At 35.9% G+C, this 19,418-nt stretch overlaps 1 protein-coding gene across 4 annotated transcripts in view; it reads right to left on the bottom strand.

Annotated features, from left to right (window-relative positions):
- Positions 1 to 19,418, bottom strand: part of LOC117263885 (A-type potassium channel modulatory protein DPP6-like) — a 155,045-nt gene that overhangs the window by 1,606 nt on the left and 134,021 nt on the right. For all 4 annotated transcript variants that reach the window (XM_033637595.2, XM_033637596.2, XM_033637593.2 and 1 more), the window contains exons 10-25: positions 18,769 to 18,866; positions 18,519 to 18,645; positions 16,124 to 16,162; positions 15,851 to 15,958; positions 15,673 to 15,764; positions 15,539 to 15,586; positions 14,110 to 14,222; positions 13,296 to 13,343; positions 13,087 to 13,185; positions 12,925 to 12,994; positions 10,553 to 10,747; positions 10,411 to 10,465; positions 10,219 to 10,321; positions 10,065 to 10,120; positions 9,879 to 9,951; positions 9,688 to 9,761 (exon numbers count right to left, since the gene is read on the bottom strand). In XM_033637595.2, the coding sequence (XP_033493486.1) occupies positions 9,688 to 9,761; positions 9,879 to 9,951; positions 10,065 to 10,120; positions 10,219 to 10,321; positions 10,411 to 10,465; positions 10,553 to 10,747; positions 12,925 to 12,994; positions 13,087 to 13,185; positions 13,296 to 13,343; positions 14,110 to 14,222; positions 15,539 to 15,586; positions 15,673 to 15,764; positions 15,851 to 15,958; positions 16,124 to 16,162; positions 18,519 to 18,645; positions 18,769 to 18,866 (1,398 nt within the window). The remainder of the gene's footprint in view (positions 1 to 9,687; positions 9,762 to 9,878; positions 9,952 to 10,064; positions 10,121 to 10,218; positions 10,322 to 10,410; positions 10,466 to 10,552; positions 10,748 to 12,924; positions 12,995 to 13,086; positions 13,186 to 13,295; positions 13,344 to 14,109; positions 14,223 to 15,538; positions 15,587 to 15,672; positions 15,765 to 15,850; positions 15,959 to 16,123; positions 16,163 to 18,518; positions 18,646 to 18,768; positions 18,867 to 19,418) is intronic.

The raw sequence follows: 19,418 nt of genomic DNA on the forward strand, positions 1-19,418 counted from the left end.
ACTTAAATAAGTTTAAGTATAGTATAGTATGCCCTAAAAAACATTATTATAGTTAGTCATTAAAAAAAACATTAAGAGGTCATAAAAATATCATCAAGACATCATGAAAAATGTCATAGTATTGTATGCCATAAGAATATTATAAAAAAAATTATAGTATGTAACAAAAATAACATAAAAGAAGTCACAGTATAATGTGCCATGAAAATATTATGAAAATGGCAAAGTACAGTATGCCTAAAATATCTTAAAAGAAATGGCACACTATAGTATGTTATAGAAAAGATCATAGTGCAGTATGTCATAAAATCTTCATAGTATAGTATGTGAAAAAATGTCATAGTATAGTATGTTATAAAAAAGACAGTATAAATGTAAAAAAAAGACATAGTATAAATGTCATAGTATAGTGAGTCAAAAAAATTGTCATAGTATAGTGAGTCATAAGAAACATCATAGTATGGAATGTCGTAAAAAAAGTCATGGTATAGTATGTTATAAAGAATGTCATAGTATAGTATTCTGAATTTGTTTCTGAATTCTCAGAGTTTTTATTCAGTTTAGTTCTTAAATCAGATAAAGTTATTATTGTAGGCGATTTTAACATTCATGTCGACGTTGATAATGACTCCCTGGCTACCGCATTTATCTCATTATTAGACTCCATTGGCTTCAGTCAGGGTGTACATGAACCCACTCACTGTTTTAACCATACCCTTGATCTAGTTCTGACGTATGGAATTGAAATTGATAACCTAAAAGTCTTTCCACAGAATCCCTCGCTATCGGATCATTATCTGATTACTTTTGATTTCTTTTTACTCGATTACATGCCACTCAGCAACAGTTACTATACTAGATGTTTATCAGATAGTGCTGTCGCAAAATTTAAGGAAATGATTCCTCCGTCGTTAAATTCAATACCAAGTCCCTCAGTAACAGAGGTTTCCTGTACCGACTTTGATCATTTTGTCAATAGCGCCGTAGGCTCGCTGCGAACAACACTCGACTCTGTAGCTCCTCTTAAAAAGAAGTTAACAAAGCAAAGAAAGTTCGCTCCTTGGTATAACTCTCAAACCCGTAAGTTAAAACAAATATCGCAAAAATTTGAAAGGAATTGGCGATTAACCAAACTGGAAGAATCCCGTTTAATCTGGGCAGACAGTCTCAAAACGTATAAGAGGGGCCTCCGCAATGCCAGAGCAAACTATTACTCAGCTTTAATAGAAGACAATAAGAACAACCCCAGGTTTCTTTTCAGCACTGTAGCCAGGCTGACTGAGAGTCACAGCTCTATTGAGCCTTGTATTCCTTTAGCCCTTAGCAGTAACGATTTTATGAGCTTTTTTAATGACAAAATTCTAACTATTAGAGGCAAAATTCATGACCTCCTGTCCTCAGATAGTACCTATCTAACCTCAAACACAGCTGTAAGACCTAATATATATTTAGATTGCTTCTCCCTGATTTCTCTTCAAGAATTGACCGCAGTGATTTCTTCATCTAAATCATCAACGTGTCTCTTAGACCCCATCCCAACTAGGCTACTTAAGGAGTCTTACCTTTAGTTAACACTCATATATTAGATATGATCAATATATCCTTATTAACAGGCTATGTACCACAGTCTTTTAAGGTAGCTGTAATTAAACCTCTACTAAAAAAGCCCACCCTGGATCCAGAGGTGTTAGCCAACTATAGACCAATATCTAATCTTCCCTTTATGTCAAAGATCCTTGAGAAAGTAGTCACAGACCAGCTGTGTGATTTTCTCCATGATAATAATTTATTTGAGGAATTTCAGTTAGGATTTAGAGTGCATCATAGCACTGAGACAGCACTAGTTAAAATTACAAATGACCTTCTGATTGTTTCAGACAAAGGACTCGTCTCTGTACTTGTTTTATTAGATCTTAGTGCGCGTTTGACACTATTGACCATCAAATTCTGCTACAGAGACTGGATCACTTAATTGGCCTAAAAGGTTCTGCACTGAGCTGGTTTAAATCTTATTTATCTGATCGTTTTCAGTTCCACAAGGTTCTGTGCTCGGACTATTTACTCTATATATGCTTCCTTTAGGTAACATCATTAGAAATCACTCTATAAATTTCCATTGTTATGCGGATGATACTCAGTTGTATTTATCTATGAAGCCAGAAGAAAGTAATCAATTAACTAAACTCCATAACTGCCTTAAAGACATAAAAACCTGGATGAGCACCAATTTCCTGATGTTAAATTCAGACAAAACTGAAGTTATTGTTCTTGGCCCCAAACAACTCAGAGACTCTGTATCTGATGACATAGTTTCTCTAGATGGCATTGCTCTGGCCTCTAGCACTACCGTAAGAAACCTTGGAGTAATATTTGATCAAGATTTGTGTTTTAATTCTCATTTAAAACAAACCTCACGGACTGCATTTTTTCATCTGCGTGATATTGCGAAAATTAGGCCTATCCTGACCCGAAAAGATGCAGAAAAATTGGTCCACACTTTTGTTACCTCAAGGCTGGATTATTGTAACTCTCTATTATTATTAAGTCTTTAAAAACTCTCCAGCTAATTCAGAATGCAGCAGCACGTGTACTAACAGGAACTAAGAAACGAGATCATATTTCTCCTGTTTTAGCTTCTCTGCACTGACTCCCTGTAAAATCCAGAATTGAATTTAAAATCCTACTGTTAACTTATAAAGCTCTAAATGGTCAAGCTCCGTCATATCTTAGAGAGCTCATAGTGCCATATTATCCCACCAGAACACTGAGCTCTGAGAACGCAGGGTTACTCGTGGTCCCTAAAGTCTCCAAAAGTAGATCAGGAGCCAGAGCCTTCAGCTATCAGGCTCCTCTCCTGTGGAATCATCTTCCTGTTGCGGTCCGGGAGGCAGACACCGTCTCCACATTTAAGACTAGACTTAAGACTTTCCTCTTTGATAAAGCTTATAGTTAGGGCTGGCTCAGGCTTGCCCTGTACCAGCCCCTAGTTAGGCTGACTTAGGCCTAGTCTGCCGGGGGACCTCCTATAAAACACCGGGCACCTTCTCTCCTTCTTTCTCTCTCTCTCTCTCTCTCTCTCTCTCTCTCTCTCTCATGTCCTATTACTGCATCTTGCTAACTCGGCCATACTGCATGTCACTAACTCAGCTTCTTCTCCGGAGCCTTTGTGCTCCACTGTCTCGCAGGTTAACTTCTATCACAGCGGTGCCTGGATAGTGTGACGTGTGTGGTCGTGTTGCTGCTGTGGTCCTGCCAGATGCCTCCTGCTGCTGCTGTTATCATTAGTCATACTTCTACTGTTATTATACACATATGATTATTGTCACATATGTATACTATCAGATGTTAATATTTACTTTCAACATATTGTACCACAACAGCCAGAATCATAATTATAATATTATTACTTTCATTAATGTTGTTGTAGCCTAAGCTATTAACATTATCGTCTGTCCTGCATCTCTCTCTCTGTCTCTCTGTCTCTCTGTCTCTCTCTCTCGCTCTGTCTCTCTTTCTGTCTCATTGTGATATACGGATTACTGTTAATTTATTATGTTGATCTGTTCTGTACGACATCTATTGCACGTCTGTCCGTCCTGGAAGAGGGATCCCTCCTCAGTTGCTCTTCCTCAGGTTTGTACCATTTTTTTCCCCATTAAAGGTTTTTTTTGGAGGAGTTTTTCCTTATCCACTGTGAGGGTCCTAAGGATAGAGGGATGTCGTATGCTGTAAAGCCATGTGAGGCAAATTGTGATTTGTGATATTGGGCTTTATAAATAAAATTGATTGATTGATTGATTATTGATTGATTGATTGATTGAGTATGTCATAAAAATTGTCATAGTATGGTATGTTATAAAAAAAGGTCATAGTATAGTATGTCATGAAACAGTCATAGTATGTCACAAAAACGAGTATGATAAGTCATAAAAAAGTCATAGCATAGCATGTCATTCAAAATTATGAAAAAAAGTCATAGTAAAGCACGTCACTCAAAATTATGACAAAAAGTCATAGTATGGTATGTCGTTTAAAATGATGAAAAAAAGTCAGTATAGTATGTCGTTCAAAATTATGAAAAAAAAGTCATAGTATGGTATGTCGTTCAAAATCATGAAAAAAAATCATAGTAAAGCATGTTATTCAAAATTATGAAAAAAGTCATAGTATAGTATGTTGTTGAAAATTATGAAAAAAAGTCATAATATAGTATATTGTCCAAAATTATGAAAAGAAGTCATAGTATGGTATGTCGTTCAAAATTATGAAAAAAAGTCATAGTATACTATGTCGTTCAAAATTATGAAAAAGAAGTCATAGTATAGCATGTTGTTCAAAATTATGAAAAAAAGTCATAGTATAGTATGTCGTTCAAAATTATGAAAAAAAGTCATAGTATGGTATGTCGTTCAAAATTATGAAAAAAAGTCATAGTATGGTATGTCGTTCAAAATTATGAAAAAAACTCATAGTAAAGCATGTTGTTCAAAATTATGAAAAAAAGTCATAGTATACTATGTCATTCAAAATTATGAAAAAAAGTCATAATATAGTATATTGTCCAAAATTATGAAAAAAAGTCATAGTATGGTATGTCGTTCAAAATTATGAAAAAAACTCATAGTAAAGCATGTTGTTCAAAATTATGAAAAAAAGTCATAGTATAGTATGTCGTTCAAAATTATGAAAAAAAGTCATAATATAGTATATTGTTCAAAATTATGAAAAAAGTCATAGTATAGTATATTGTTCAAAATTATGAAAAAAGTCATAGTATAGTATGTCGTTCAAAATTATGAAAAAAAAAACATAGTATAGTATGTTGTTCAAAATTATGAAAAAAGTCATAGTATAGTATGTTGTTCAAAATTATGAAAAAAAGTCATAGTATGGTATGTCGTTCAAAATGATGAAAAAAAAGTCATAGTATGGTATGTCGTTCAAAATTCTGAAAAAAAGTCGTAGTATAGCACGTCGTTCAAAATGATGAAAAAAAGTCATAGTATGGTATGTCGTTCAAAATTATGAAAAGAAGTCAGTATAGTATGTCATTCAAAATTATGAAAAAAAATTATAGTATGGTATTCATTCAAAATTATGAAAAAGTCATAGTATAGCATGTCGTTCAAAATTATGAAAAAAAGTCATAGTATGGTATGTCGTTCAAAATTATGAAAAGAAGTCAGTATAGTATGTCATTCAAAATTATGAAAAAAAATTATAGTATGGTATTCATTCAAAATTATGAAAAAGTCATAGTATAGCATGTCGTTCAAAATTGTGAAAAAAAGTCATAGTATGGTATGTCGTTCAAAATTATGAAAAGAAGTCAGTATAGTATGTCATTCAAAATTATGAAAAAAAATTATAGTATGGTATTCATTCAAAATTATGAAAAAGTCATAGTATAGCATGTCGTTCAAAATTGTGAAAAAAAATCATAGTGTAGTATGTCGTTCAAAATTATGAAAAAAAGTCAGTATGGTATGTCGTTCAAAATTATGAAAAAAAAGTCAGTATGGTATGTCGTTCAAAATTATGAAAAAAAAGTCATAGTATGGTGTGTCGTTCAAGATGATGAAAAAAGTCATAGTATAGTATGTTGTTCAAAATTATGAAAAAAGTCATAGTATAGTATGTCATTCAAAATTATGACAAAAAGTCATAGTATGGTATGTCGTTCAAAATTATGAAAAAAAGTCATAGTATGGTATGTCGTTCAAGAGGATGAAAAAAGTCATAGTATAGTATGTCATTCAAAATTATGAAAAAAAGTCATAGTATGGTATGTTCTTCAAAATTATGAAAAAAAGTCATAGTATAGTATGTCATTCAAAATTATGAAAAAAGGTCATAGTATAGCATGCTGTCAAAATTATGAAAAAATAGTCATAGTATGGTATGTCATTCAAAATTGTGGGAAAAAAAGTCATAGTATAGTATGTCATTCAAAATTATGAAAAAAAGTCATAGTATGGTATGTTGTTCAAAATTATGACAAAAAGTCATAGTATAATATGTCGTTCAAAATTATGAAAAAAGTCATAGTAAAACATGTCGTTCAAAATTATGAAAAAAAAAGTCATAGTATGGTATGTCGTTCAAAATTATGAAAAAAGTCATAGTATAGCATGTCATTCAAAATTATGAAAAAAAGTCATAGTATAGTATGTTGTTCAAAATTATGAAAAAAAGTCACAGTATAGTATGTCGTGAAAAAGTCATAGTGTAGTACGTCATTCAAAATTATGAAAAAAAGTGTGGCGTGTGTGATAGGTCAAGAAAAGTTATAAAAATGTCATAGTATGTTAAAGAATAAACATCATAAAAATGTCATAGTGTAGTGTGTCACAAAAATGCCATAAAAAGTCATAGTAAAATATGACATAAAAATCTTCATAGTATAGTATGTTATAACAAAGGTCATGGTACAGTATGTCATAAAAAACAACATGGTATAGTATATAATTAAAAGAAGTCATAGTGTAGTATGTCATTCAAAATTATGACAAAAAGTCATAGTATGGTATGTCGTTCAAAATTATGAAAAAAAGTCATAGTATGGTATGTCGTTCAAGAGGATGAAAAAAGTCATAGTATAGTATGTCATTCAAAATTATGAAAAAAAGTCATAGTATGGTATGTTCTTCAAAATTATGAAAAAAAGTCATAGTATAGTATGTCATTCAAAATTATGAAAAAAGGTCATAGTATAGCATGCTGTCAAAATTATGAAAAAATAGTCATAGTATGGTATGTCATTCAAAATTGTGGGAAAAAAAGTCATAGTATAGTATGTCATTCAAAATTATGAAAAAAAGTCATAGTATGGTATGTTGTTCAAAATTATGACAAAAAGTCATAGTATAATATGTCGTTCAAAATTATGAAAAAAGTCATAGTAAAACATGTCGTTCAAAATTATGAAAAAAAAAGTCATAGTATGGTATGTCGTTCAAAATTATGAAAAAAGTCATAGTATAGCATGTCATTCAAAATTATGAAAAAAAGTCATAGTATAGTATGTTGTTCAAAATTATGAAAAAAAGTCACAGTATAGTATGTCGTGAAAAAGTCATAGTGTAGTACGTCATTCAAAATTATGAAAAAAAGTGTGGCGTGTGTGATAGGTCAAGAAAAGTTATAAAAATGTCATAGTATGTTAAAGAATAAACATCATAAAAATGTCATAGTGTAGTGTGTCACAAAAATGCCATAAAAAGTCATAGTAAAATATGACATAAAAATCTTCATAGTATAGTATGTTATAACAAAGGTCATGGTACAGTATGTCATAAAAAACAACATGGTATAGTATATAATTAAAAGAAGTCATAGTGTAGTATGTCAAAAAAAATCGGCATAGTATGTTAAAGAAAATGTAACATAGTAGGTCATTAAAAAGGATAGTATGTCATAAATAGGTCACAGTATAGTATGTCAAATAAAAATGCATGGTGTAGTATGTCAAAAAAATCTTCATATTATAGTATATTATAAAAAAAGGTCATAGTATATCATAAAATAGTCATAGTATAGAATGTCATATAAAACGACATAGTATAGTGTGTCAAAAAAATCGTCAGTATAGTATGTCGTAAAAAGTCATAGCACAGTATGTCATAAAAAAGACATAGTATAGTATGTCATAAAAATCGTGATAGTATAGTATGTTGTAAAAAAAGTCATAGTATAGAATGTCATAAAAAAGTCATAGTATAGTATGCTATGAAAAAACGTCATAGTATGTCTTAAAAAAGTCATAGTAAAGTAGGTCAAAAAAATGTCATAGAGTGTGTCAAAAAAATCATAGTATAGGTTGTTAAAAAAATTGTCATAGTAGACTATAGTATGTCGTAAAAAGTCATAGTGTAGTATGTCATAAAAAGACAGTATAGTATGTCATAAAAGTCATCATAGTATAGTATGTCATAAAAATTGCATAGTATAGTATGTTACAAAAAAAACAGTAAAGGAAGTCGTTAAAAAACTCATAGTATAGTATGTCATTAAAAAGGTCATAATATAACATGTCATAAAAATCGTCATAGTATAGTATGTCATAAAAATCATCATAGTATAATATGTCACAAAAAAGTCATATTATAGCATGTCGTAATAAAAGCCATTGTATAGTATGTCATAAAAAATGTCATAGCGAAGTATGTCATAGATAATGTTATTGTATAGTGTGTCATAAAAAAAGACAGTATAGTATGTCATAAAAAAGTCATAGTATAGTATGTCTTAAAAAAAAACATAGTATAGTATGTTATAAAAAAAATCATAGTATAGTATGTCATAAAATTGTCATAGTATAGTAGGTAGTCCTCTCTCATAGTTCAAACTGCTTGACCTTCAACCATTTCTCCAAAAACTTGCATTTCCCTATCATCCTGGGCCCGTATTCACAAAGATTCTCAGAGTCCTCTCAGAGAGCTCCTAACTTAGCCTAAAAATTCCTAGCAAGGAATCTTAGCTTAAGAGTGATTCAGGAAGTTTCTGAGAGCAACTCTGAGCAAGGAGGGGACAGAAACTTTTATCTTAGTGAGGAGGTGGGGTTGACCCCGTTGCTAGGTATGACACAGTCTTCTTAAAGCTGTGATTGGTTGTTACAAAAAGGAAAAAAGAAAAAAAAAGAAAAACAAATGCGCTCCTAGTAATGAATGGACAGTGAAATCAACCATCATAGAACTTAGACTGTATTACGTAAGAAATGTGTAATTGTGAAAATAATTTTATGTCATGATGATGAAACTCGGCAAAATTAAATTAATTGTTACACAGCTTCAAAATGTTTGAACGTACCTCATTCACATGCCGATTATTATACTGATTTGCTTGTTATGTTTACTCGCCATGCTGGTAATTTTACTACTTAATCTATTTGATATTAATGGTGGACGCAGACTCAGCTGTCAGCAATTACTGTGACTGCTGGCCTCCTTGTAAAAAGCGGTTTGATTTGGCAGAATGACCAAAACAACGAATGAAATGGAGGAAAAAAGAACGAGAAAGCCGAACTGGACAGAAGAGCAGTGCCTGCTGCTGGCACAGCTCGTGGAGGAGAACAAAGGAGTTTTAAGAGGGAAATTCGGTCCCGGGATCACGGCACAAGGGAAGAGGCAGACTTGGGAGCATATTGCCCGACAAATCAATGTGTCGTTCCCTCTCCTTTTACGCACAAGCGATGAGTGTGAGCAGCGCTGGTACGTGCTGCAATCCAAAGCGAGCGTTATTGCGTTACTACGCTGGGTGGGAAAAGTAAGCTCATCCCTGATGAGGTCAACCACAAACATTATCCCTGCACGATCAAGCCGGTAGTGTCTTATTAAATCACTGTCGTTCAATATACGGAGAATATCTCTCCTTCCTCTCTGTCTTTCCGCCATCTTCTGTTTAAGACACTCCTAGGCCTAAGATGCTTTGTGAATAACTTTTATCTTACCAAGGGAAAATTCTAAGAAAAATCTTAGAATTCGGGGAATTCTTTTAGTTTTAGGATTCTTTGTGAATACGGGCCCAGGAATTTTAACAACCAAGAATTAAGAGACCTTTGCATAATTGTGCTTTTCAGACGACATCAAACGTGGCAGAATTCCATAAACAAACTACACAGAGTCCCACTACACACTCACACAATTAAATGCATGCCGGTCAGGTCTAGCAGTGACTTCAGAAACTCACCTGTAGAGTGTAATTGGCCTTCTCGCTGATTAAATGATTGATAAATTTGGCCGTGTGCTGGAAGTGAACCTTTTCTGTGGTAGTGGAGAAGATAAGATTGGGGACAACACGTTAGGGTGTGATCTAAGTTAATAGCTAATGTTTCACTCACTGCTGTATTGAGATTAATCTGTAAAATATAAGTTCATTACCGTCAGCAGTTGGGTGAATTATCAAGTACTGCTTCTGTAGAAGCTGACCCGCTCTGTGTGCTAAATTTGCCATCTGAAGGAAAGAGAGAGGGAAATCCATCATGTATGTCATTAAGAATCTCTTTATAACGACCCTTAACTCCATCACCGTGTAGGCTGAACATGGTGAGTGATTTGAAACTTTACCGTATATACTCGGGAGTCTGTCTTTGAGCCGAGGTATCGTTCTGAAAATGCAGATGCTGCCATTTGGAAAGAGGAAACACAGAATTAGAAAGATTGCACGCCTTCAGTCCCAAGAGCACACATCAATGGAAGACAAATATGTGTGAAGTTATACCATATAGCTCGAAATCTGTGATGGGGGAGACTGCTGCTCCACATTTAAGTTGGTTAAACTCCTCAGAGCTCAGAAGCATTGTGGCTAAATATCCTCCATAGGCCTGAACAAAGGTAGGAGAGACACAGAAACATATCAACAAGTCTAATTATAGTGATAATCATTTCTATGTGAGGCATGTGTTCTCCTTACCTTTCCATAAACTCCCATCCGAGTCTTATCAATAAAAGGCTCTTTGGATATTAACCTAAAGACGGAAGAAAACCAGTCAGGCTTTAATGTTTCAGGACTGACTGACTTACTGTTGTACTTGCAGAAAATACAGAAATCTTGCCTGAGTGCCTCCAGCTGGTCCCTCTCCTCTAGTCTTCCCAGTTTCCTCCTGACTTTGTGGAGAAGGTTGGTGCCCTGGAAGCCGCTGCCACTGCCGTCAAAGCGGATGACGATGGTGCTGAAGCTGCTGACCAGAACCGTCGCCCAGTCCACTCGGAACTGCTCCGACACCATCTGACCGCCAGGCGTACCGTCTCTGTAGGAAAAACCACAGCCATGTTGGTCATCTCACAAAATTCTCATGTTCAGAGAAAGGCACATCTTATTTCAGTATTGTTGGTATCATAACTGGACAAGTAGAGGGTTTAATATTAAAACTGACGAAGAAGAGGAAAGGAATAGTAATGCAGTCCAATAAAACAACAATCTATTACTATAATTTTCACAAATGTAGTATCAGTGCAGAATATTCTAGTTTATATCATATTATTATATTGTGGTGCTGAATCAACTCATGACTCCATTAGCTACATGTCAGAAAGTTAATTGGAAACTATTTCAGTGAATGATCAGTAATTGAAGTCATTTCTCAAGTGCACGTGAATATTTGCTGTTTTTCTGTCTTTTTAAAATAACTTTATTGTGAATATGTCAAAAGTATTGGACGACACTTGCAATTTGAAGACTTCACCTTGAGCCCTGGGGAATAGTGACAAGCAATTCTTACTATTTTTCATGGTTATTGGAGCAAACAATCAAAAGTAATTGACAGAAAGGCTCTGTCCAGCTTTATAGTTTCTGTCTCCACCAAACTCCACTCTGGCTTTCACCTTCACACACTTGGCACCTGGTGAATTTGCACATCTTTATACTCCAATTATAGCTTATTGCATTTAAACTTCAACAAATTTGGACACTTGTTTAAAGTATACAGTGTTTTATCCTATGTTTATATTTTAGTAGTTGCAGTTTAGTAAATTTATAGTTATTCTAGTATAATTCTACTTCTTCTATTGATATATATTTCCTCTACTGTTGATATGTATATTTATTGTGTATTTACTGTTCCAAGGTAACCTGCTGCTGTAACACAAGAAGAAGTACCTATTACAAACTGGGGGCAGTAGCTTGAAAGACATAAGCCTTTATCAGGCAGGGTCTAACAAAAACACTTTTGAGTTGCATTATGGGAAATGCAGGATCAGCATTTTTGGATCTTGACCCATAAGTGACGTGACGGTAACACTTTACTTGAAGGTATCTACATAAGAGTGACATGACACTGTCATAACTATGACATGACACGGCCATGAACCTGTCATTATGTACATGTCATAAACGTTTATGACTGCTGTCATTAACTGTCATTCGGTTTTTGTAATGACAAGTTGACATTGTTTGGGTTGTCTTGATTATGACAACCTGACATTAATCAAAGTGACATTACCAGAAGTTGTCTTTGTCATGACACATTGACATTAAATTTGTTTGGGGTGTCCTTATAATGACAACTTGACATTAACCAGGATGACATTACCAGAAGATGTCTTTATGTTAATGTCAAGTTGTAATTATAAGGACATCCCAAACAAATTTAATGTCAACTTGTCATGACAAAGACAACTTCTGGTAATGTCACTTTGATTAATGTCAAGTTGTCATAATCAAGACATTATGTACATGTCATAAACATTTATGACTGCTGTCATTAAGTGTCATTCAGTTTTTGTAATGACAAGTTGACATTGTTTGGGTTGTCTTGATTATGTCAACTTGACATTAATCAAAGTGACATTACCAGAAGTTGTCTTTGTCACGACAAGCTGACATTAAATTTGTTTGGAATGTCCTTATAATGACAACTTGACATCAACCAGGATGACATTACCAGAAGATGTCTTTATGTTAATGTCAAGTTGTCACAATAAGGACATCCCAAACAAATTTAATGTCAACTTGTCATGACAAAGACAACTTCTGGTAATGTCACTTTAATTAATGTCAAGTTGTCATAATCAAAACCACCCAAACAATGTCAACTTGTCATTACAAAAAACGAATGTCACTTAATACCAGCAGTTATAAATGTTTACGACATGTACATAATGTTTATGACAAGTTCATGACAGTGTCATGTCATAGTTATGACAGTGTCATGTCATAGTTATGAGTGTCATGTCACCCTTATGTAGATACCTTCAACTAAAGTGTTACCCAAGTGACTAATAGTCAGGATATCCAAACCTTTTTGACCATTCAGTCTTTAATATGATACCTGAGTCCACCAAATCTAAGGAAGTGAAACACTGAATCAGTGTAGTATCCTTTTTAAGCAATAACAAAATAAACTGTTAGCTGCTTGATAATATTCTGTGCACTGTTTCATAAAGACGTCTCTTTGCAATAAAAACAGTCAGACGTATTCATACTTACACTAGCAGCAGTAAGGGGTAATGGGCTGTATCTATGAATCCAGCTGGCTTCAGAATCTGCATCGTCAGAGCTACAGCAGACACAATAAGGTTAACAGGAATCTTATAATAGAAGATGACTGGCTGTAATTTCATCAGGGCGTACACATAGGTAAGCACATACTGTAGTCGTCTATGGTGATGGTCTCATACTCCACTCTGGGCATCTGCATGTTGTTGTGCGTGTTGTTTAGTCTTTCGTTTGTCTCCACGTTAAACACCTCTGCAGTTAAACAGATTAAACAGGTCCTTTGTTATGACCTCTCCATTCATCAATGAAAACATATTCATGTAATTCAGCACAGCTTGTTAAACATGGACGACGACACTCACTCTGTCTGTCCTCTGTGCGATAGATGGCCACACTCGGTATATCTGGGCCTACATGGATCAATTTAGTGAAAATCAGTTAACAAGAGTGCAATAATAGAAGGTAATGTGATGTAACAAAGCAGTGACAAAAGACTCAAACGCCTCCACAACACCAGTAATCACGCCTCTGAAACCCAATCCTTCTCTGCAACGGAAACATCTCTGCGTCTCATCTAAACAGACTTCAGAAACAGCCCTCTCAGCCAGCTCTGCAGTTAATAATCTACTTCCGTCCCACGAGGAAGTAGCTGATTATTTCACAATGGAGCTGCTCTCCAAAGATCCAATTAATGAAGAAAGCCACTGGCACTTTTTCTCTCTGGAGTGAACCCCCTAATGAAATCAGCCACCATAGAAACCGTGATGTTGTGCCCCTGTGACGAAGCCACAGGGGCACAAAAACAATGACAGTGTCTCTGAGGGACACGAGGATATATCGTAAACAACAACACAATGTGTTTTAATATGACAAATAGTAAAAGCCGCAGGCTCTCTGCCAGCAGCTCAGCAGTGCTCACATGACTCCTGGCATGCACTCAGACAAGACATTTATTTCTGTGGCTAATCAGAGAGAGATCCAGCAGTGGTTTGAGGTTATCTGCTAATGTCCAGTTCGATAGAAGCTCTCAACCTGACATCCAGCTCTAATTCAGTTACGCTTCCCACTGAGCGCGGCTCGCTGCCTCCCCCAGAAGACTTTCATTCTCAGGAGTGCTGGGGATGTAAAAAGGCTCTCAGTCAGCTGTTCAGGAGATTCAAGGTCAAGCACGCTCACCTTTACAGTTGAGTAAGAAGTACCGCATGTCGTGGCTGAATGAAACGTCCACGTAGCCACACTTGAACTCACAAGACAGGCAGCAGCGGTTGAACGGAGGGATTGTGTCGGCACTGTGGGATGGCACTGGGTGAGCATCATTGTACACTTAAAGAGCAGCTTTGGTATTTTCACAGATTTAACCTTGATCCGAATTACTCACGTTTTTGTGTATGAGTGAGTAAAGAGAACAACAATTTTTGAAACTGGTTCGGTATTGAGTAAGAGTGCTAAAAACAGGCTGTTATTTGACCAGTTGAAACATGTGCAAACTGTCAATTTATGTCCATTAAAAGTGTTTGTTTTGCCACTGACAGGCTCGGATTAAAATTTTTAGTGTCTGACAACAATTATGGAAAGGATCCCTACAGAGATAGACCTTTTTTATTAAAGAGTTAGGTCCTTTTTGTTCAACCAGAAACTGCTCAAAATCACAGTATCAAACAGTAATTTTGGTGTGTGTATAGAGCCAGAATATTTTCACATCTAACTTGATGTTATTATTTTGTTTATTTCAGTTTTGAATGTGTGGTGTATTTTTATTTATTTTTAAGATTATTTTTTGGGGCTTTTTGCCTTTAATGGACAGAACAGTGTGTGAAATGGGGGAGAGAGAGAGAGAGAGTGGGGAATGACACGCAGAAGAGGGACACAGGTTGGAGTCAAACCTGCGGCCGCTGCAGCGAGGCGGTGCCTCTGTACATGGGGCGCCAGTACTATCCACTACACTACCCTTAACAAAAAGTCTATCTCTGTTGGGATCCTTTTTGGAAATCGTTATTGTCAAACCCACTAAACTATTCAAAGAACACATTTCATTCAAAGTCGACAGGGACAAAAGAAAACTCAAAAAACATCTTTGGCGATTATTTGTTGCTTTATAAAGCCCTGCCGAAGCATTTGTTTATACATCACACAAGCCTCTTTTGATTCCGCAATGCCGACATTTGTCTCACATCACATACTGGAGCGGAATGATGCCCCTGTTGTTTGGTCATGTGTAAAATCGTAAAGGAGGCACGAAGAAGGGACATCGGACAGCAGCCCTATAGTGCCAAGAAGATTTCAGAATGAGACTTCTCTTTGAGCCTGACTCCATTACACACAGTAACAAACAGACACTTACAACAACAATTTGAGTCTGTCAGTGGCAAAAACAAACGGTTTTAGTGGGCATAAGTTTACAGTGCCAAATGCCCCAAGTAGTTACACTGCAGCCTATTTAGCCGCTTCCGACAACAGCGCTCTCCCTCATTACCAGACCAATTTCAAAAATGGTTGGTCCCATTAATCACTTAGACACAAAACAAGGGAAAGTAGCATCCAGGTTGACGAACACCTAAGTCACCCTTTAAACAGCAGGTGCAGAGGTTCCCATAATAAATCCTACCTGTACAAGTGCCGTCGTTTGGGGTCATCCTCTGTGCTCAGAAAGTATCTGGAAAACATCCAAACATCACCATTAAATCACAGAATAACCATGACTTCACATTCCTGGCTCTTAAATGCATCAAACTGTCTTACATGAGGTTTCTTTCATGATTGTAGGCCAGGATGCTGGTGACGTCCCAGTCTCCAGAGGTCAGGGACTGAAGTATGTCTGTGCTAGTGTTAGGCTGGAAGAAAGTAAAGGTCCATTAAACCCACTGTACCAAAACTCTAACACAAATATCACGAGGATAACAATCCTGCAGTTGTTTACCAAAGAGGTGGACATAGAGATGTGGAAGAACTTTCCTCTCCCACCCTGAGGGATTGCTCTAGTGAAGAAGAACTTGTGTCCGTCATGGGAAAAGAGCGGTGCTTCATTCTGCAGAGAGGAGAGAGAAACACCTGCATGTGTCCATAAATGTGCCTGCAGGGCTTTTGTATTTCCTGGTATTTACTTGCTGAAGCTCAGAAACACAAAGCAAACACTGTCTGTTTTTTACTAACTAGGAAACAACAACAGGGAAGCTGTGTTATAATCACATACCTGTCTGTGCAACCAGCTCTCACTCTCATCCTCATGTTTCTGGGCAAAGAAAAGTATGAGAATGAGTCATAAGTTTTTCTGAATCAATCAAATTAAACAAAAACATGCAAAGATAAGTCTGGAGATATTTTATATGTCTGTATTTGTCAACCAATCATATGAAAGGACCTAAAAAAACAGGGTGTTTGTCTGTCTCGTTAGCACTTTCCAACCTCCATAACCTGAGCTGCTTCCTTCCTCTGAAAGATTTAAATCTTAAACTTTATCACCCCAGACAGGGAAATTTGTGTGATCCAGACATAAAGACACCATAAAATCCACAGTAAAAACAACAAAACAGAACAACATATACATAATATAACACAGTTAACTGAGACAGAATAAACAATAAGGTTGAATAAAAGCAGTCAATTCAAATCAGTGAAATCAGAGCTGGTACTAAAGTGAAAAAGAGCAGGAGACCTGATGATTAAGCTGCATGTTATACAGGCTGGTGGCTGAAGGAATAAAAGAGTTCTTCTATCTTGTTTGTGAGTGAAAAGGTTATATCCTGTAAAGTTATTTCTAGTTTTCACAGTATAAGATTGGTGTACATGCTAGTGGCTGTTTCTTGGTCAGTGCCTTTGTTTTTTTCCTGGCAGCACTGAACAAGAAACAGCCATCGGCCTGTGCACCAACCTCATCTTCTAAAGAGTAGAGAATAAATAAATAAAATAAAACAAAAGTTTAACATTTTGAGAAACAAACTTAGATGAGAAGATTGAACACTTGCATATCTGTCTTTTATATATTTTCTTACAGCCAGAAGCAGGTAAGCTTTGCACAAAGACTGGAAACAAGGGAAAATAACTAGGGTCTGCCCAAAGGAAACACAATCCCTCTACTGGTGCCTTTGAAGCTCACTATTAAATTTAAGGATATCTTCTTGTTCAATCCATACAAAAAGCAAGTGTAAAACAATAAGATATTAGACGAGTATTACTGTGAACCATCTCGACACAGAGCACCCATAAACAGTGCAACAGTTCAATTAGCTGCAAGTTGCTCTGTAACTTTAAAAAGTCTCAAAGGCAAATCAAGAGAAAGGGCTTAGCTGGGGTACATTTTCAGAGCACACACACACACACACACACACACACACACACACACACACACACACACACACACAGAATGAGAGTTTCACTCTTGCAATACATAAAACAGATTATGATTATAATAAATGATTCTAATTATAACAATTTACAATTAAAAAAATACCTCCAGGCAAGATTCAAGAAATGTTATGTGACAGCGAGGGGGGTCATTATTTCATTAGTATTTCATGATGAGTTAAAACAAAGCACAAATATAAATCAATTTAAAAAACTATACAACAAAGATATTTTTGGCAGATAAATAGATGAAGGAAGGTTGTGTTAGGGGAGTACATATTTATTTTGTAACACTGTGTGGGACTTGGACTGTAAATAAACTGGGGTTATTACTTATTTATTTATTTAATTGGGTGGTTATCTTTGTCTTGTTTGGAGTTTTTTTGGTTTGAAATAAAGTCATTCATACATTCAAACATCATGATGAATTATTGAAACTATTCAGGGACCCTCTGGCAGAGTGTCAGAATTACTTACAGAAGAAGAAGAAGAGGAAGAAGAAGAAGAAGAAGTAGAAAAAGAAAAAGTAGAAGAAGAAGAAGTAGAAGAAGAAGAAGGAGGAGGAGGAGAAGAAGATGAAGAAGTAGAACAAGAAGAAGAAGAGGAAGAAAAGAAAAAGAAGAAAAAGGAGTAGAAGAAGAAGAAGAAGACAAAGAAGTAGTAGTAGTAGTAGTAGTAGTAGAATAAGAAGAAGAAGAAGGAGATATACTTCATTAATCCCTGAGGAATAATTCAATTTTTTTACTCTGTCATACACACAAAGGCTCAAAATACACACACATGCACAAACAGAACCTATACATACATTAAACAGAGAACAACTCCTTATAGAAGCAGGTAATGAAATTCCTAAAACAGCTGGGAACTGTAGTTTTTCCTAAACGTTACCCAAACACTACACAGTGCATTTGTTATGGACTATTTTCTGCAGATCTGGTGAGCTAGTGAACATTTGCAGCAGCAGAATGGTGTATATGGATTTGGCTGAAAAATAAAGTGCCCATGTTCATCATACTGAGGGAACACATGGCCACTGCGGTGGTGTTGCTCACTGATGTGTTTTTAATAGTTTTTGGACAACAATTAAACAAGCTATGTCAGGCTTTGGCTACACGGGCAGTATGTGTTCGTAGGTTTAGATTTATTGTTGTTTTTGTTGAGTTAGAAAAACATCACCAGATTTATCCTTAACACTGACGTCAGATTTCACACTTTGTTCAGGGAAAATTAGCCGAATGTTTCACCTTAATGCAGATCCCAGTCGTGGCCTCACACAGTGTCAGGATGGAGTTGTTCTGGCCTCTGTTCAGCCAGTTGACAGCCAGTTTGGTGCTGGTGGCCCATTTCACCATCGTGATATAATATTCCCTCCTGGAAAAACCAGAAAGTGACAATACATCACCAACACTGATGACTTCTGTCCTGGCTACGCTTCAGGGCTTTTTCTGGTGTTTGTTTCTTCATGCACAATAAGGCACAGCTGGGCTCACTCACCCTATTCGGGGGTCATCGGGTTTCCTCATCACCACGGTGTGCAGGGGCCCGTTGAGGCTCACCACTGACAGGTGCACTACAGGGTTTTCCTCACCAGCCTGCAAGTGCCGAGAGGAAACTAGATAGGTCGGACTGGATTTCAGTTGAAGACAGTGAGGAATTGTGTTTCTGTTGTCTTCAGAGTTAAATGAGTCCGATCTATCAAAGTCCTCACACCAACATCGACATGACAGAGTGTGTAAACTTGCAATGAACTTTTTGTTTTTGGCCACTTTGGAGCATCGGAAGCAAGTGATGAACACAACACTGACATATTGTCACCTTTAGCAACCTGTTGTGTTTCTACACATCCAGTAGACCATTCAGGTCACAGAGGCAGCCATCAACTTCAAATTCAACTTTAGTTTGTCTCCAGAGGACAATTAGAATAGAATAGATACTTTACTGTCTGAAGCAAATGGTACCAGAAATTCCTCTTTGACAGGGCTCAACATAACATTTACATGTGCAAGACATATAAAAAGACCTAAGAATCTAAAACAATTAGCTGCACAGCAAGTAAAAACACACATTTTTAAATTAGAATCAACCAGCGATGATCATTTAAACAAACTTGCTGTTGCTCTGAGGGAATTTTCAGAGCCTTCAAA

Source organism: Epinephelus lanceolatus, chromosome 12 (genome assembly GCF_041903045.1).
Source record: "Epinephelus lanceolatus isolate andai-2023 chromosome 12, ASM4190304v1, whole genome shotgun sequence".
In the NCBI taxonomy this organism is placed as follows: Eukaryota; Metazoa; Chordata; class Actinopteri; order Perciformes; family Serranidae; genus Epinephelus; species Epinephelus lanceolatus.